The sequence below is a fragment of the Passer montanus genome, unplaced genomic scaffold (assembly GCF_014805655.1).
Source record: "Passer montanus isolate IOZ18808 unplaced genomic scaffold, ASM1480565v1 scaffold23, whole genome shotgun sequence".
NCBI lineage: Eukaryota > Metazoa > Chordata > Aves > Passeriformes > Passeridae > Passer > Passer montanus.
In genome coordinates, this window is record NW_024366926.1 from 8,706,641 (window position 1) to 8,723,978 (window position 17,338).

At 49.7% G+C, this 17,338-nt stretch overlaps 1 protein-coding gene across 7 annotated transcripts in view; it reads right to left on the reverse strand.

Annotated features, from left to right (window-relative positions):
• LEF1 (lymphoid enhancer binding factor 1) overlaps positions 1–7,676 on the reverse strand; it is a 74,522-nt gene extending 66,846 nt beyond the window's left edge. For 4 of the 7 annotated variants that reach the window (XM_039710718.1, XM_039710719.1, XM_039710712.1 and 1 more), the window contains exons 1-4: positions 7,576–7,660; positions 6,828–7,059; positions 5,979–6,042; positions 4,389–4,522 (exon numbers count right to left, since the gene is read on the reverse strand). In XM_039710718.1, coding sequence (XP_039566652.1) covers positions 4,389–4,522; positions 5,979–6,042; positions 6,828–7,037 — 408 coding nt within the window. In that variant the 5' untranslated portion in view covers positions 7,038–7,059; positions 7,576–7,660. Of the gene's footprint in view, positions 1–4,388; positions 4,523–5,978; positions 6,043–6,827; positions 7,060–7,408; positions 7,479–7,575 lie in introns of those variants that run through there. The other 3 variants (XM_039710713.1, XM_039710716.1, XM_039710714.1) reach the window with 3 other exon arrangements.
• Positions 7,677–17,338: the final 9,662 nt, after the last annotated feature.

Sequence of the window (17,338 nt, forward strand, 5' to 3'; positions counted from 1 at the left end):
AAAACACCACCAAAACTCATCCCATGACCATTCACGGCTTGGGTTTACGTTTCACAGTGGCTGACTGACTAACTTAGACTGACCAGCCGTGAATGCTTGAGTCAGAGCAGCTGAGAGACATTTGTAGCAATGAGGTGCCACTATTAGGGCTCAGCAGACTCCTGTTCCTTCCCGGCGCTGCCATTTGGCAAGACTCACTGAGCTCCTCAGAAAACAGTGCTAAAATTCCTCCCTGGGCAAATGCTAAAACACTCCAAGTTCTGCTTCCATACAGCCAGGAAGCTTTTGTGCTCCTGTGCTTGATTTCAAAGTTATTTAAGGAGTTAATCGGCATCACTGAGCCGCACTGCAAAGCCGCGCGCTGCGCGGGGTGAAGCTGCAGAGCCTCGGTGTTGGATAAGCAGCTCTGGCTTGTGGAGCCCCTCAGCTGCCCCATTTCCTCAGGCACGGGTTGGGGTTGTGAAGGGAAGAGAGACATCTGTGACAGGACCACAGCTGCCTAAAGCCCTAGAGCATCCTGCTCCAACATCAGCTTGGGAGTCAGAGCAAAGGTTTCTGGTGGGTGATATGGGAGCAGGAGCCGAGCCACAACTTCTGCACTGTGCAAGCTTATTTCATGTTGGGCCAGGGAGGTTTCAGCTGGCCACAGCTCCCAGCAATTTCCTACAACTGCATAGTGAGAGGAAGCAAATTCTCAGGAAAAGACAATACAATGAAAATCAGGTTTGTGTCCTTCTGCAGCTTCCATATATTCCCCTTGGGGCTCCAAAATTTCCCCACAAGCAAGTGAATCAGCCCCGCTTTCAGAGGGACAGAAGATGTAGCAAGGGAAACAAAACCCTCTCACTGAGGCTCCATAGCCACTCACTTTTGCTATTTCTACCTTCCTTTGCTATTTCTACTTTTTGCTGTTTCTACCTACCTTCTACCTTCTACTTTTGCTATTTCATCCTTCCTTCTGCCCATATTATCCTCTGAATCTCCTGGGACATCAGCTCTTCAGGATGGGAACTAACTCCACACCCCCTGCCATGCAGAAACACACAAGGAATATCCAAAATTTGGGCTAGTCCTGCTTTGTTCCTAGCAATCCAACTCTCTTGGAGGAATTCCTGGTCATTTTCAGATAGGCTGCATTGTGCAAGTTGCCATAAAATGTTTATACATTGTATCCTCCGACCTATTTAACACATCCAGCTGCTACAGAGTGGCAGCAGAGCCAGGAAGAAAGAAACCCAGACCCCAAGAACACATAACAACAGACAAAAGGCAGGTTTCAGAAATCCCCCATCTTTCTGTAGGAAGTTTAACTCATGGGGAATGAGAAATAAAACCAAAATTATCTTCTGGATGAATTTAAAATGTGAAGAAATTATCTTTCTTCAGTCACCTCCTCTGTTCCCACGTTCCCATCAAACAGTCAAGAAAGCTTTGCCACCCCAAAACTAGTCTTGTTAACCAAAGGAAAAAACCCTCACACGTTAGAAAACAAACATCTGTCTCCATCTCCCATCTTCAGCACCCCTGCGACGCTCAGAAACCACCGAGAGCTATCTCGAGCACACAGGATGCACATTCACCAGGTGTTACTGCGGTTTGGCACCATCACCTGCCACTTCTCCTGCATGAGCTTCGCCACTCACCACCTATCTGACAACAACACAAACTGCGGCACCAGGCTCCCACCTGAACTTGCAATTAACACTCTCCTGCTCCTACTAATACAACTTGGAAATAGCAAATCAGTTGCCAGTAAAATAAGAAAATTAAAGAAAAAAATGGAGGAGGAGAATGGGGAAGACAAGAACTGTTTAACAACAGCAGATTTTGAATCCTTCTGAAACACCCTCTCCCTTCCAAAAGCTGCACTGAAATTAGACTTCCTTCTTTTTTATTATTATTATGGTTTATTAGGCAATTTGTGTCTGACTACAGATTTGCACTTTTAATTTTACAAAGCAAGCTTTTAAAGCGTTCTCCTTTTTTAAAAAAAGGAAAGGCTTTTTTCCCGCTCTCTACATATGGTGATGAAAGTAACTTTTTTCCCTTTCCAGGAAAGCTTTGCTCTCCCTTCTCAAGGATGGTCCTTGCCCTGTGTCTGGACGCTGTTCCCCAGGGGTGCTTCCCCGGGGCAGTTTGCAGTCAGCAGGTCCTTCCAAGGTGGAAAAAAAGCTTCAGCGCCCCAGGGCGCCTTTTTAATCCTGGCTAACACCTCCAGGCAACAGATGCATCAACAACAAGCGTCTTTGTCATGCAAATAGCAGGGCGCAGGTACACACCAGGCACAAATGGCTGGGGACTACAGACACCCCAGGGGAGACCTCTGCCTCCAGTGCTCGCCGATCTCAGCTGCTGCTGGCCCTGGGAAGGGGAGGCAGAGCAAACCCGGAGGGCAGCGGCTGGGACCCCTCGGAGGCGAGCGCGGCGCGGAAAGGCACGGGAGGAGCGAGCGTGGCACCTCCGGGATGCCGCGCTCTGATCCTGCGCGCACTAAACCCCAACTGTCAGCAACGAGCCTAGCAAAGATTACAGTTCAATTAAACAAAAAAATTATTTAATAACTCAAGCGTGTAGCCTTGTGGTTAAACTGAAAGAACTCCGGGCTTATGTCAACACTGCAGCCCTGCAACAGCACTGTTTTATTGAAACAGTGGTGCTGCTGTAACATGCAAGAGCAGCGCGGAACTAAATTAGCCCCTCAGATGTTCAGCAGGCAGCTTTACAATTAAAAACAAGACGCGTTTTCCCCCCTTCCTCCCCTCCACCACACCCACAAAGGGCAGTTCCTCAAGAGCCTCTGCAAGATGATATTCTGAGGGCATTGATGCCAGATCTGTAAAGAGTGGCAGCCCCACGGCATGCATATATGGAGAAAATCCTCAGTGAATAATTAAATTGGATTTTCCTGTTCCAAGCCATGCACCAGCACTCAGGACTTTCTTAGGAAGGCAACAAGGCAAAGAGAGGGTAAAAAAAAAAAAGAAAAAGAAAAGTCTGAAGTTTCCTAGTCCTCCAAAGGGCAGTTTTGAGTCTCGATGCCCTCTTGAAAAGCTGCATGCTTTTCCCTATGATACATCCAAAAGGCAGTTTTATGTAGAACAACGTTTACAACAACAAATATCAACAGACTGTGATCATCATGCTTCACCCTATATGGCTGTAGGCCTCTGAACTGGAATTTATACACAAAAAACCCCCACAGCTATAGAAAGCAATATATTGCATGAGTTTTTGCATCTTTCAAATGCAGATCCGTGTGTTTTGCAGTGCCAAAGCACCCTGTCACTCCGACTCCAAATACACACTAATTTAACACGTTTCGCTGCTGTCAAATTACCAGCACAGATCAGGCCCCCTTCCTTTTGTTTTTGAAGTCAAATGCCACAGTCCTGAATAAAAACCAAGAACGCCAGAGAGCAAAACAATGCCATGACAGAAACCTCCAAGAAAAATCTAGGAGCCAGTAAGAGGGAAAACTGCTTCATCACAGGGAAGTAACAGCATCAGCTCCTCCTCTCACAGCACGCACAACAGCAGCGGCATTTTTCCAGCACGATGCCTACAAGCAAATTGTTTCCCACTCCACTCAGGTTCTACTAATATAATTTCCACAGCTCATTTTAACACTTCCTCTCCATTGCTCTATGTGTATACCAAGAGGCTTACAAAAATAAATGGAAATTGACTATCCAGAATTAAAAGTAAATTTAAATCCATCAAACATTAATCTACACCAATGGAAACAGAGGGACCAACCTGGAAGAATCAGTGCTCACCACAATGTAAGGGAAAGCTGTAACTACTGCCTCATGGTTGATATTAATTCCTAAACGACTATTTCACAATTTCTGGCTGAAGATAGAGAGTATGTTTCAAAGCAATGTTGCCAGATAGAGAAAGCCTTCACGCAGACCAATTGATGGTGGAAATAAATATCAATCAGCAAAAAGCAATGCCACATCTGAAGCAAAAAAAAAAAAAAATAAAAAATCCAATCTTCTCATCTTACTGTCATGTAACTTTAGCAGTTCTGCTTCCAGCCCTCGATTTTCCTCAACAAACGAAGAGTTAAAGCCAGAAAATTCACATCTGTCCCAGTCACTACAAAGACAGCATTTACATCATTCTGCCATACATTATCCTACAGTAGTAAACCAGAGCTCCCCCCACAAAGCCCCCAGCCCTGTTCACAGACATTAATCTCAGCTTTTCCACTGCGATCACGACCAACACCTCTAAGAGCTCTCAAACTCCACTGGACAGAGGCTCTGAACAGCAGAAGCTCAACCTTCCTCGTCACTGAAGCTACCCAAAAGACCCCATTGTAAACAGACCAAACAGGAGGAAACCCAGCTTGCCAAAAGCAGCCTTTGGAAGTGATAACTCACTGTTCTGGGGATGGGTGGCGACAGAGATCCATTAGGCATGTATGGGTCGTTATTCATATTTGGCATCATGATATACCCAGAATAGCCAGAGTACGATGGTCCCTTGCTGTATAAGCCATTGTCCGGATGCTTTCCTACAGAAGATGAAACAAAGATTACATTATTCCCCACATATGCATTTCTCATGAGTTAGAGCACTCAAACAGGTACTGTGCATATATAAAAATGTTCTGCGTGCAGAACATTTCTACTCATGGAAATTACTGCTGACAGAAAATTTTATGAAGCAATTTGTAAAAACATTTTTTTTTAGGAAGAGTAAATTCTTAAAGGAGTGAGTATTCTCGGTGAGGAGTTTAGGTTTAAGATACAGAATAGCCTCAAAATAAATAATTTTGCTAGTACTCATTGAAATCAAAGTAGACACATCAGCAATGACATCACATTTCTCACATAGCAGTTTTCCCCAATTTTATACATGCCTCTAGGATTTGTCAATTCAGAATTGTTGCCAGTATGGGTTTCCAACATCATTGTTAGGAAAGGGAGGACAAGGCTGTGATAACTAGATATAATAATTTCCTTCTCTTGCTGAGACTGTGTGCAGTGAACAATTCATTCCGACTATGCTCACTGGGAACAATTAAAGGGCAGGGGGTGGCTTGGAAGGAGATCCTAACAATTTGGGAGGGAGGCTGTTAGGCACACATGGTACTACAGTCAGGAGGGAAGCCCAGTGAGAGGCTATTTGGTAGGGAAAAATAAGTGTTTGGGTCCAGGTCCTGCAAACTGGGTGAACAGGTCTCCCACCCACATGCCCCCTGACAAGGATACTACCTGAAAGTGAGGGTTTAAGAAGATGCAAAGCTGAAAACTATTGAGAGGTGAACACCTCCCCATTACTGCCCAAATTCTATGAGCATGGACATAATTGCTTTTAGGCTGTTCAATTACAAATTTGGAGGAAGATGGCCACAGAGTCCTGGAAAGTACCAGGACTAAACTGTCTTTATATGGAATTTATAATCTGGTTTGGCTTGTGATGATAAGCATTTGATTTTAAACATAATCTCCCACCCTTCACAGCACACATTCTATGCATGCGTGTCCAGCTACCTAAATGATATTTGATTAACGTTGTTACTTCCTTTGTCCTCCTCAATCGAAATTAAACACTTGATACATTAAAAACTGCAGGAGATCTGCTCATACTTAGATTTGAAAAAGGAGATTTAAGTGACAGACTTCGGCAATGGGGAAAAGCAGAGGGTTTCTGAACACAACTGTACACTGCATGAGTGAAGACATAGATGTATTTAAGGTGATATCCTAAAAATAGTTACTTCTTCAGCGAAGATCCATTTGGCCTACTTATCAGTTTCTAAACAACTGGAATACCATTTGGTCACTCAAGATAAACGCGCTGCACGTTCGTCTCCTTTTTAAATGCGCTTTGAAAACACTCTGGCATCCCTTCCCTCCAAAAGATATTAAATTTATGTTTTCCAAAAGAAACCAAGTTCCAGTTTGAAGACTGCGTTGCAGGTCACAGAGGGACAACATTGCAAGACAGGACCGTGCGAGTCTCACCTTCCTCGGGGTGTTCTCTGCCTTTATCATGGTAGGAATCCTGTGCTTGAGTCTGCCTGGAAACCTGACCACAAGGAATCCACCATCAGAAAAGAAGAAAAAGAAGAAAAGTCATTGTATGGATGCTCGTTTATCACACACACTGCTACAGTTTCTTGAAGGAAGAAAGGATTTTAGAGCACAAGATTAACATCTTTCTTTTTCCTCCTAAGTTGCTTGGAAGGCAACTGTACCAAAAACATTTGTGTAAACTATTGTTTTATGACAACGTGAATAACTGCATGGCTTTGCAAAGCATTTCTAGCAGAAGCACCCTGCATTTAATGAAAGTGGATCATTTCTGGAAAATATTTGGCGCTCTGGCGGTCAAAACGCTCTTGGTAAAAAGATAACAAAAATAATAATTAAAATCAGGTTGCCCTCCTTAGCAGATTTTTAGGAAAGGAAAAAAAAAAAAGAAATGTTTTAAAAAATAAAAAAAAATTAAACAAAAATTTTTAAAAGGTTCCCCGCTCGCCCCGAAGTTATTTTAGAGTCGGGAATTTCTTCCCTAACAGTTTTATGCAAATCCCTTAAAGAGTTTACAGCTAACGCTCCGACCCCGCTGATTTTACTGAGGAAATTTCATGGCTGCTTGAGGTCTAACACCACCGCACCGTCGGGGAACTCGCGGCAACTTTCTCGTCCCGGGCCGAAGCGCGGAAGGGGCTCTGCCCGGCGCACCTCTGGACACAGGATTTGGGGTGGAATGATTTCTTTTCTTACGGGAAATCTTTCTCGGCGCCCCTGGGCAGCTCCCTCCCCGCGCCCCCTCCGTCCGCGCAGCCCCGGAGCCCCGCGGCCGCGCACCTCGTGCCCATTGGCGCCGGGGGCGATCTCGGACTCGTTGACCAGGGAGGACTTGATGTCGGCCAGGTCGCCCTCCTCCTCGGGGTGGCTGATCTCGGCGAAGATCTTCTCTTTCTGGGGGTCCCCCTCGTCCTTGAAGGGGATCATCTCGTCGGTGGCGCAGAGCTCCGGGTCCCCCCCGCCGCCCCCGGCCCCCGGCAGCTGCGGCATCCTCACGGCAGCGCGGCGTCTGCTGCGGCCGCCGGCCCGCCGCGGGAAGGGGAGCGGGCGGAGCAGCGGGGGGAGGAGGAGGAGGAGGGCGGAGGAGGAGGAGAGAGGAGGAGAAGGAGGAGAGAAGAAGGAAAAAATCCCGTGAACTCCTCGGGGTTGCTCTCGGCAGCCGGAGACCCCCGCCTGTCCGCCCGCCCCCTCGGGGCCGAGGTACCCCGTCTTCCGCACGACACCGCCGACCCGGGGACCCGCGCCCCGACGCGCCGCAGGGCCGGAATAGGTCGAAATATGCTCGCCCGTGTCCCGACCGCGCCAGGGACCGCCCCCCGGGAGATCCGACCCCCCTCCATCCCCCCGGGACCCGGGCTCACCCCGGGGGCGAGCAGACGCGGAGGGGAGCGGAGCCCGCCCGCACTTCGCCTCCGAGTGAAGTTGCCAGCAGCCCGGCGGGACCGAGTTAAAATGGCTGGGGGGAGGCGGGCAGGGGGAGGGGGCGTCCCGGGGGAAGGGGCCGGCGCTGCCCGTGCCGCGCACCCACCGGGCCTTTGTCCGCCGCTTCGTCCGCGGCTCCGGGCACGGCTGGGCTCGGCTCGGCGGCACCGCGAGGGGCGGGGGGCCGAGGAAGAAACAGCCCCGGGAGGGAGGGCGGGAGGGCAGGGGCGGGAGGGAGCGGGTGCGGGGCTGCCCCCGGGCAAACTTTGCTCTGGCTGCGCGGAGTCGCCTCTCTGTCCGTGTATGTACCTACACGCACACGTGTGCGTTTGTGTGTGCGTGTCCGCGTCGCTGGGGCTGCGCCGGGGCACTGCCGCTCCTCTCCCTTCGCAGCCAAGAGCCCGCCGAGGAGGGCACAGGCACTAGCGGCATCCCCGGGAAGGGCGGACAGACCTGCTTTTTTAGGGCTGCTTTGTTGAGCCTTCCCCATCGCCACATGGTGCTGCTCCGGTGTGGGAAGTGTGCGAGGGGCTGACCAGGCTCTGCCCGTGCCCGCATCGGACGAAGGGCAGAATTAAGACATCCCCATTGAATCCAGTAAGTGCCCGGCAGAAACGAGTAGTCGCCCCCGAGAGACGGGGAGAAACCCGCCGGGCTCAGCTCGTCCCAGTTTCGGACCGGTAAATGGAGCCAGAGCAGTAACGGGGATTCACCCCTCCACCCTGTCCCGTTCCTCCAGCGCCGCGCTGCCCCGTTAGCTCCCGGCTGATCCGGCATCCCCCGGCGACAGGGCACGGGTGCAGTAAAAAAAAATCATCCAGACAAAAGCAGGCGCTGCGCTTGGGGAACGTCAGGATCCGCAACTTTTATTTTGCGAACACGATGGGCGCACATTTTGCAGGAAACAACTTCCCAGTATTTTGGCATCGGAAAAGTGCGCTTTGTGCTTTGCACATGCCCCGTCAGGTTGCTAAACCTTCAAGCGCCGGGAGCCGGAGGAACGGGAACATGTGGATGCTCAATCCGTTTTCGGCAGATGCTGGGCTCGGCACGGCCGGCCGGGACACGGGCGCGCTGAGCCCGGCTGCCCGCGCCGCCGCCCGCGGCTCTGCGAAATCGTCCTCGAACGGGTAATTAAAATCCAGCTGAGAAATTAGACCCTCCAAACCCCGAGGAAGGGAGCAAGGTAGCGGGAAACGGGGGATGGACTTGCCAAGTCGAACAAGTGCGTGAAATAAATGATCGAGAAAGGAGGAAATTAGAAATGTAACTTTTGGGAAAGGGCTTAATTGTGCAGCGCTCCGCAGATGCAGGGAGACCCCCTCTCTCCTGGAGACGGCTGCAGAGAGGCGATGGGGCAGCGGTTGTTTGGAAAACGACAGACAACTCGGGGATGGTTCCTGAGCGGAGATGCGCATCCCCGCATCCCTCCCGCCCCTCTTCCCTTTCCTGGCGCTCGGCGGGCACCGGACACCCGGGCCGGGCAAAGCTGTTCCGGGACGGTCCCGTTCTGAAAAAAAAAAAAAAAAACCTTCTCTGAGAGGCTGGGCACCCTTTGAAAAAAAAAAAAAAAAAAAAAAAAACCAAAAAAAAAAAAACCCAAAACCCTTCTTTGAGAGGCTGGGCGTTGCAGCCCGCTCTCCCGACGGGACGGGGCGGCGCGGCCCGGGAGCAGGCAGGGACCCCGCCGCAGGAGCCGGCAGCGCGGCCACTCCTCTGTTCCATTGCCGTGTCCCTCTGGAAAAGCAGCCTCCCCCCGCCCCTCCGCCGTGCCTTTACGTGGGCTACAGTCTTTCCCGGATCGGTTTTTTGGTGGAAGGATTTTGAAGGCAAAAAAAGGGCCGGGGTGGGGGCGGCGGGACCGGGGCGGGGGAATGTGTGTGTGGAAACCGTAATGATTTACGACAAAAAGATAAACTCAGGAAACGTCAACTCCAACGTCAGATTTGACTGGAGACAGCACAAAGCTGTCGCTTTACTCGCAGTCCTTGGGGCACGGCCGGAGGCGGGGGGCAAGGCCCGGGGTGTGGGGACGCCCCAGGTGGCCCCGCTGTCGCCCCGGCGGGACCCGCCGCCCTCCCCGGGCCACCGGGAGCGCGCCGAGCCCGGCACCCGGCTCCGCGGCGCCTACCGCGCCTTCGGTGCTTCCGTAGGGGGGATTTTTGCGCTTTAGGTGTTCCTTCTTTTTTCCTCTTTTGCTTTTAGCGTGAGTTTGTATTTTCCCGTGGTTTTGTTTCTGTTTTCTGTTGTTTGTTCTCTTTGTTGTTTAATTTTGGACAGGTTTTGCTGGGGTTTTTTTTTTTTGGTCGTTTGAGTGGGTTTCAGCGTTTCAGAGGGAGTTGAGGAGTTTTTATTTGTTGGGGTTTTTTTGCGTTTTCAGCGTTGAAGGGACCCGCACCCCGAGCACTCCCCGACGGCCAGCCCGGCTTGCCCGGGCTCGGGGCGGGGTGCGGGGCCACACCGGGGCGGGCAGACGGGCCCGGGGCGGGCTGAGCTCCAGCGCTCGGGGAGCGGGACGAGCCCCGCGGAGCTTCAGCGGGGCTGAGCGGGGGTGCCCGGGGTGCCAGTGCCCACCCCTCCGGGCGCAGCAAGGAGGGCTGGAGGCACAGGACACTCTGGCGTGCGAAGCGGGGCCGCCGCCGGCGCCCCTATATAGGGAAGGGCGGGAGTGGGGCGGGGCGGCGGCGCCTTTGATGTCCCGCCGGCGGCCCCTTTCATCCCCCCCCGGTTCCCCCCCCGAGCTCTTTGTGTGACTAAATTTGGCAGGAGCATGGAGGCGCGCCAGGGCGCCCACGTGTGCGCCGAGCTCCCAGCTGAGAGAGCCGGGGTTTTCTTCCGGGTAAGGAGACAGCGGGGGAGATCAAAGAGTTTGGGGAGCTGGAGCCGAAATGTGCAGTGGAAATAAAGTAAAATTAAATAAATAATTAAATAAATAATAGAAAAGAGGGGGGAGGAAAATTCCTCCGTCCTGGACGCGTGCCAGTCAGAGGCAAGGGGGAGCGGGGCGAGCACAGAGTGGTCGGGGGGACCGGCGGGAGGGAGGAGGGGGAAAAATATTCTCGGAAAAGGGGGTTGCAGTTGTTTTCGGAAAAGAAAAAAATAATAAAAACTAACCAACGAACCAAGAGACCAAGGCTTTTGTTTAAAGGCGCCGGGCTGTGGAGCCAAGCCGGGAAGAGCCGCCCGACAGCGCGTCCAGGAGCGCGGCCGGGCCAGGGGCAGAACTCCTTCGTACTGCCTGAGGAAGGGCAACCAGCGGCAAATATCCCTTCTCCCGCCCCCGAGGCCGGTCCGGAGGCTCGAAGGGAGTCCTTTTAGGCAAACCCCCCGCGGTTTTTTCTCCCTCCGGGAAGCGATGCCGAGGGTGGTCCCCCGAGGGGAGGGTGCCCGGGGGCCAGGCGCCCTTTGCGGCAGCCCACGCCGCTCCGCGCGGCTCCCCGCGCTGCCGAGGGACAGCGGCGCCTCTTCCCGAGCCGTGCTGGCACAGCCGGGCTGCGCCACGGGCATCCCCGGGGCCCCGCTGCCGCCCGGCGCATCCTGCCGCCCCGGGCCTGCGGGGACGTCACCCGGCTCTCGCCGCTCCCTCGGGACTGCAAAGCGCAACGAAGAATGTTGGGGTTTAAAGTTTCCCAAACCGAGCCTTCTCGGTGCCTTTTCAAGGCAATGTGATTGAATTATGCGTGTTCCCCGGGTCTGCGTTTGCCACCCAATTTAGATAACACCCGTGATTTATGTGCGAGTTGAATATATAGGCTGAATTCCCAAATTCCTTCTGAAGCAAATAAATCCTCCTTTCTCAGGACATGGGGGTGAGCAGAGCCAGAGCACGGATGTGATGATCAGCCCTGGCTCTGCAGAGTTATTGCTGGTGTCCTGCACATCTCAGTGCTGCACAGCATCACTGGGGAGCCAGCCCCAGCCTCAGGTTGTATGGATGTGTTTGCAAATATGGACCTGTTCTGTGCCTCTACAGCAAGGAGAATACTTCTAAGGCATTTTTTTACTCTGTGAGAATAAATTCATTCTTGTGTTTAAAGAGACTCTTCTGATGATCGCCATAGGGAAAGCTCTAAATAAGAGATCAGGATTTTTGGGGGCAAAAACCCAGTGTCCTCCCTCACTCTTATGTTGTACCAGGCACAGTCCCTTTGGTGGTGCAGTCCCTTTTACAAGCACAGTGTCCAGATATCTGGCATACCTTTGGGTTTGGGTCCAGGTTTGGGTTGCAGACACTGTGGCTCACACTCCATGGCCTATGTTCCTCGGGTGGGTCACCTGCCGTGGCCTCCAGATGATGCTGATGCCAGTGCCTGGTGGCCTTCAGGGAACTTAGGTGTGGTGTGGAGGGGATTTCTCATTGCACTTGTGATCATTCCTGTCATGGTGGCTGACAGGGATTCTTTCCAACAGTCAAGTCAAGAGGATTCTGCTGAGTGAAGGGAACAATTCTGTGTTTGGTGCAGATTTATATTTTAAATGGAGAAAAAAACCAAAAAGGGAATAATATGTTCTGGTTTTGAAGACTCATTTACCATGAGCCTTTATGAAATACGGGCTCATTTTTCAAATTTATAACAAAGGGCATCCTGGCTATGTTTCTAGCAGCTGTATCAAAGAGTAACTGCACTTCTCATTTAAAGCTACTTTGAAAGAGATCACATGTAATAGGTATTAGGATATTAAGAGTGTATATGTGCTTTTTGCTTTTTAATTTACACATCCAGCTTTCCAGTTCTCGGATGCCATTAATGTTCTTAGCCCAGAATTACTCTATTTAAAGAGCTAGGTTTTCTTAGCTCTTGCAACAACATGGGCTTTATGAGATTTGAGTGGGCAAATCTTACCAGTGCATTTTTACTGTAAGAGCTTTTGTTTAGAGGAAGGCATTGGTGGCTCAGATCTCACGAACATGTTGCTATCTTATTTTGAGATTAAAATAGGTAGTAGTTAAGGGCTTCTTTTTTTTTTCTTCTTTTTCTTTTTTAAATTAAGTGCAAGATAAAATACAGGGCAAGTGGCATGGTTTATTCAAATAAATGATGACACAAAGTAGCTTGCAAACTAACCCTTACATTGTGCAGTGCAGTTGCAGGATTATTTCTGATGACTCATCAGATCAGATAATCCACAGCATGTGGATAAAAGGGGACGCAGGACTCAGAACTAAACCCAGAAATCCACTCTTGGAAAAATGCAAAATGTGAGGTTAATGTTGTATTAAAGGTAAGACCTGGAAAGGGCACGGCAACATGCTGCCCCCCAGCAGGGATTTTTAGTCTGGCATTTTTGAAAGGACCAAAGAGATGTTCAAAGGGAGTGGAGTAAAATATCCCTGAAGGCGCCTTTGAAAATCCAAACTTTAGTAGTTTTGTGGGACGCCACATTAATGTGAGATTCTAGCAGAAGAAATGTGTTTTAATTTCAGAGTAGCAGTTTTGCCCATTTACGTCAACATTTCCTACTTTCTAAGAGGGGGAAGTTCTGCTCCTGGATAAATAAATGTTATTCGTGTCCCAGAACGGATGAGATTTTCTCCATCCCCGGGAGCCAGGATGCCACACCCAGGGGCAGTGTCTGTGGGCAGGCTTTCAAAGGCCCCTCCAACCGAGTCCTGCTTCTGCACCTCTAGCTTGGACTCAGAAGTGCTGGTGAGTGTCTCACGCTGCAACTTCTTGGATGCACCAGGGAAAGCCCCTCAGGGCCTTCTGCTGGGGTTTTGTGCACGTGTCATTGGAAGCCTTGTGCTGAGAATGTTGATTTCTATTTGTACTTAATTGTACAGTGCAAAATTAGTATCTGGAGCCCCATAAGTATATGAGGTGTTTTGTAAAGCAGTCAACCTTTTACAATAGCCCTTGGCTTGGTTCTAGCTTGACCTGTTTTGGAATTCAGCATACACCAATTGATGTGTTCTGCCCAATATATAATGAACACGCAGAGCTGACTGTGCACCAGTGTTTCCTTCTAGCTTTTGAAATGGCGATCGTTCCCTTTCTGGGCTCCCAACGAAATCAAAGCATCTTGTAATCCTTTGCTTGTTTTTAAGTGACAGTAGTCCTCTGTTCCCTGACAAATATTGCCAGCAGAAGCCTGGTAGCTCCAGACAAGGTCCTTTGAAAGAGGTGGGAGGGGAGAGAGGCTCTGCAGGCAACTTTCCAGCAGCAGCTGTGCACTAACGGCATGGGAGTGTGGGAGGCTACTCCCGGGTTAGTAAGACAGTTCAGCAATGCAGTGAATGTCTGCTCGCAGTACATGACTCCTATTTACTTTTTTTTTAATTCCCTGACCTTTGTCTGACCAAATCCATCGCCGAAACGCAGCTGGATGGGGAGGGCACCAGCAGCCAGGCTGTACCAAGGATCTTGCTGCCTCAGTGAAACACGCGGCACTCCCCCAGGGAAAATGTTTGAGGCAAGTAACGAGGTGGCGAATTTTCCTTCTTGCTGAGAAAGGTATTTGGAGTTGGATCTTATTTTACTGTACCATCTCTCACTTTCCATGGAAGTAAGTGCCATTAATTTGCCTAGCAGAGGTATTAAACTGTAACAGCTGAATACCAGTCAAAGGCATCACTGTTTGATAGGGAAGTGCCAGAGAAAGAGGAGTTTGCAGGAGTCTGGGGTGTTGTTCAGAGCCTTGTGATCTCAGCTTCATCACAGCTTCACAGTTTCAGGTCTGGTAATGATCTGAAAATACAAGTCTTCATGGTGACTGGAAGGTAGAGAGGCACAACCCATAGGGACAGCAGCTAGGGCTCACCTTTTGATGAAGAGCATTCCATCTGGTCATTTCACCTTTAGCTCCATTTTCCTTTGAGTGGGTCTCATGGACCACTTGTGTCCACATCCAGGGGAAATAGGCAATTTTGGCTTCCAATTAAGAGTTTCAGAAAGACTCTCAAAGACGAAGGGGAGTAAAGAAATGCGAGCAAAAGTTCTGCAAGTTGTCAAAGGAGAACATCACATGCAAGGAGATTTCAGTCAAATCCTGCAGACCCTGACTCACAATTGTGCTGGAGCAGGGACCTACACACGAGACCCTGTGCTGAAAAAGAGCTGATGAGTGTGGCACTAAGGACAGTGTGGGGTAGAGGAGAAAATTGTAAGTGAATGGTGTCACTTAAAATTCCAAAATTCCCTTTGTGGTGCTGCTCTGAGTTACCCAGATCGCTTGCGGTTCCTGCTGAGCTCAGCCAGAGCATGGGTGCTCAGGCTGTCTTCAAATAAGCCCTGCGTAAGGAGGAGAATGGTTTCTGCCCTGCTGGAGAAGGGTAAAGAGACAGGGGGACCCTTTAGGCTGGCTGGACTATTGCAGAGGGTGGAAGCAAGGGTTTGGATTGTGGCCCTTGTTGCTCATCTGCCAGGTTACACCATGACTGATCAGCTTTGAGCCTGTACATCTCCAGAGAAAGCTGTGCTTTCTCTCCTGTTTCTACCTCGCCTCCTGTGCTGCTTTGTGCTGGTCAGAAGGAAAGAGCAGCTGCAAAACTTGCACGTCTGGGTGAGCCTCCAGTCGGCAGCTGAGCCGACAGCCCGTGCCCATGCAGCAAGGCTTTTCAACAAAACAAGAGACTCCAGATAATAATACTCTTCCTGGCTAAAAGACTTTAATAACTTTTACTAACTTCAGCACCTTTTCAAACAATGTGTAATTAAATTATGAAGTTTCTTGCTGCAAGATGTTGTGGAGTCTGACAGGATGAATGGATTCAGAAAAGGATTAAGCAAATTCATTTTGTCTATGAAACAACCAGTTGGATACAACTTCCAGCCTAAAAACTCCCTGAACCTCCAACTGCAGGCAGTCATTCTGGGCACACGGAAGGTGATGCAGCAGACGAGTGCAGACTGGAAAATGAAAACCTGCAGAAAATTACTCAAATGCATGCTGTGATGGAAAAGTCAGGATCTGAATTTGCAGCATGCCGTCAGTCACTGGCCTCAAGCTATAACCAAGATTGGTACCAGCTGATGTATGCATGCTGCTACTTATGTTGATAATGAAATAAAACTTTCCCTGCTTTATTTGTCTGTCCCTTGAGGAATTCAGTTTTTCAGACCTCTCTCACAGCCAAGACTACTTTTATTACATTTATTTATGTTTGCTGGCTGTGAAGCATCTAAATAGTGTTTCATTTAAAAAAATCTTTATACGAGAAAGATCAGAAGCATTCTGTGGTATTTATTTTTCTTTAAAGAGGGTATCTTTGGCATGCAGACAGGTTGTGGCTCACCATTATAAGTTAGCAAAGGATCATCCATGAGATATTATCCATAACCAGAATAATACTAATAACCAGAAAAATCAGCTTTTAATGGGATTTCATTTCATGTAAGATATATTATTTTGTATTTCAGTAAAGTTTTTCATTGAATGCAAACAAACACCTTCTAATTTTGAGTTCTCTTCCTCTTAAACACTGTGCATTTAGCTCTGATATGGGCACAGGATTCACCAGATTATTTTGCATTAGAAGAGTGCTATCTTTAGTGAGAGCAATTAAGGCAAAGGGGCTGCAGGCCAAAGCACTGGAGCTGTATAAGGATAGCAGAAGCTGTAGATTAAGCTGTATATTAATTACTTGGTTCCCTACTTGGAGCTATGAACAGTGAATTCTTTAATTTCATGTTGCATTTTTTAAGGTAGTTTGTGGTTCACTAAAACCCAAAGCATTGGGAGGTTTTGCAGGTAGATATTAAAATGGTGAAACTGCTACAGATGTTCTGAAAAAAGCAACTGAAGCAGACTGCAGAGGTGGATCCAGAGGGAGGGTGCAGGGGAGCACTTGGAGATGTCCAGGTCCATTGCTTTATGCAAGCTCTTGCACAGGGCTGCAGCAAGGTGGGTTTACTTCATCCACACCCTGACCTGGGCTGTGGATTTGATGTTGTGTGAATGAATGTCTGGTTTGGGCAGGAAGGTCTCCCCTCTTGCTCCACTCCATGGTTTGTGGAGCTGCCCACACAGCCCCTGTTACACATGGTATGCTCTCCAAATTAACAGATTTCTGCCCCAGAGAAGCTTATGCTCTGGAGGAAGTTTGTATCTTTGAACTTATTTGAGTTATCCTCATTTGGGGAAATGAATTCCTTCAGCTCATTCTCATCTCTCAGAAGCTCCTTGTCCCCGCAGTCACACTTTTGTCTCCCTTGTTACTGCTGCACATCCTCCCTGTGGACTGTTCCCACAGCTGGAGAAGCCTGCAGGATCCCCGTGGGCTGCTCCCGATTTCCCCCTGGCACCAGGGCAGCTGCCTCCTGCCCAGTGCCTGAGCAGGGGAGGGGGCCCTGTTAATGTTACTTTGTTCAGTTGATCTGGGGCTTGTCAAACATGTGCCTTCAAAAGTCCTGGCTCTGACCTGGGAAACAGGTGGCACCTTATTAGCCTTTTCAAAGGGAGCTCTCCTGACCTGCTGTGTAAATTAGGCTCCTGTGATAAATATAACTCAGCGTGGAGCGATGCCTGTAACAACCATCGTGCTTGGGCCAGTGCCTGCCTGTCAGCTCTGTGGGGCTCTGCACAACTGCAAGAGCTCCCACCAGGCATCCTCCCACCGGGCTGAGGGGCTCTGCCTGTGGTGGCTGTCATCTGTCATGCAAGGAAAGCATCCTTTGTGCCTTACTCCCATCAAAAGCACAAATACCCATTTAGTATGTGGTAGAGGAGGAAATGGCAGCAACACTCTTCACACTGATTCTGAGATCCATCCCTACCACAGAGCCACAGAATAAATGGTGTTGGAAAAGACCTCTGAAATGGTTGAGTCCAGCCTATGTCTGAGCACCACCATGTCAACTAAGCCATGCCACCAAGTGCCACATCCAGTCTTTTCCTAAACACCTCCAGGGACCGTGACTCCACCACCTCCA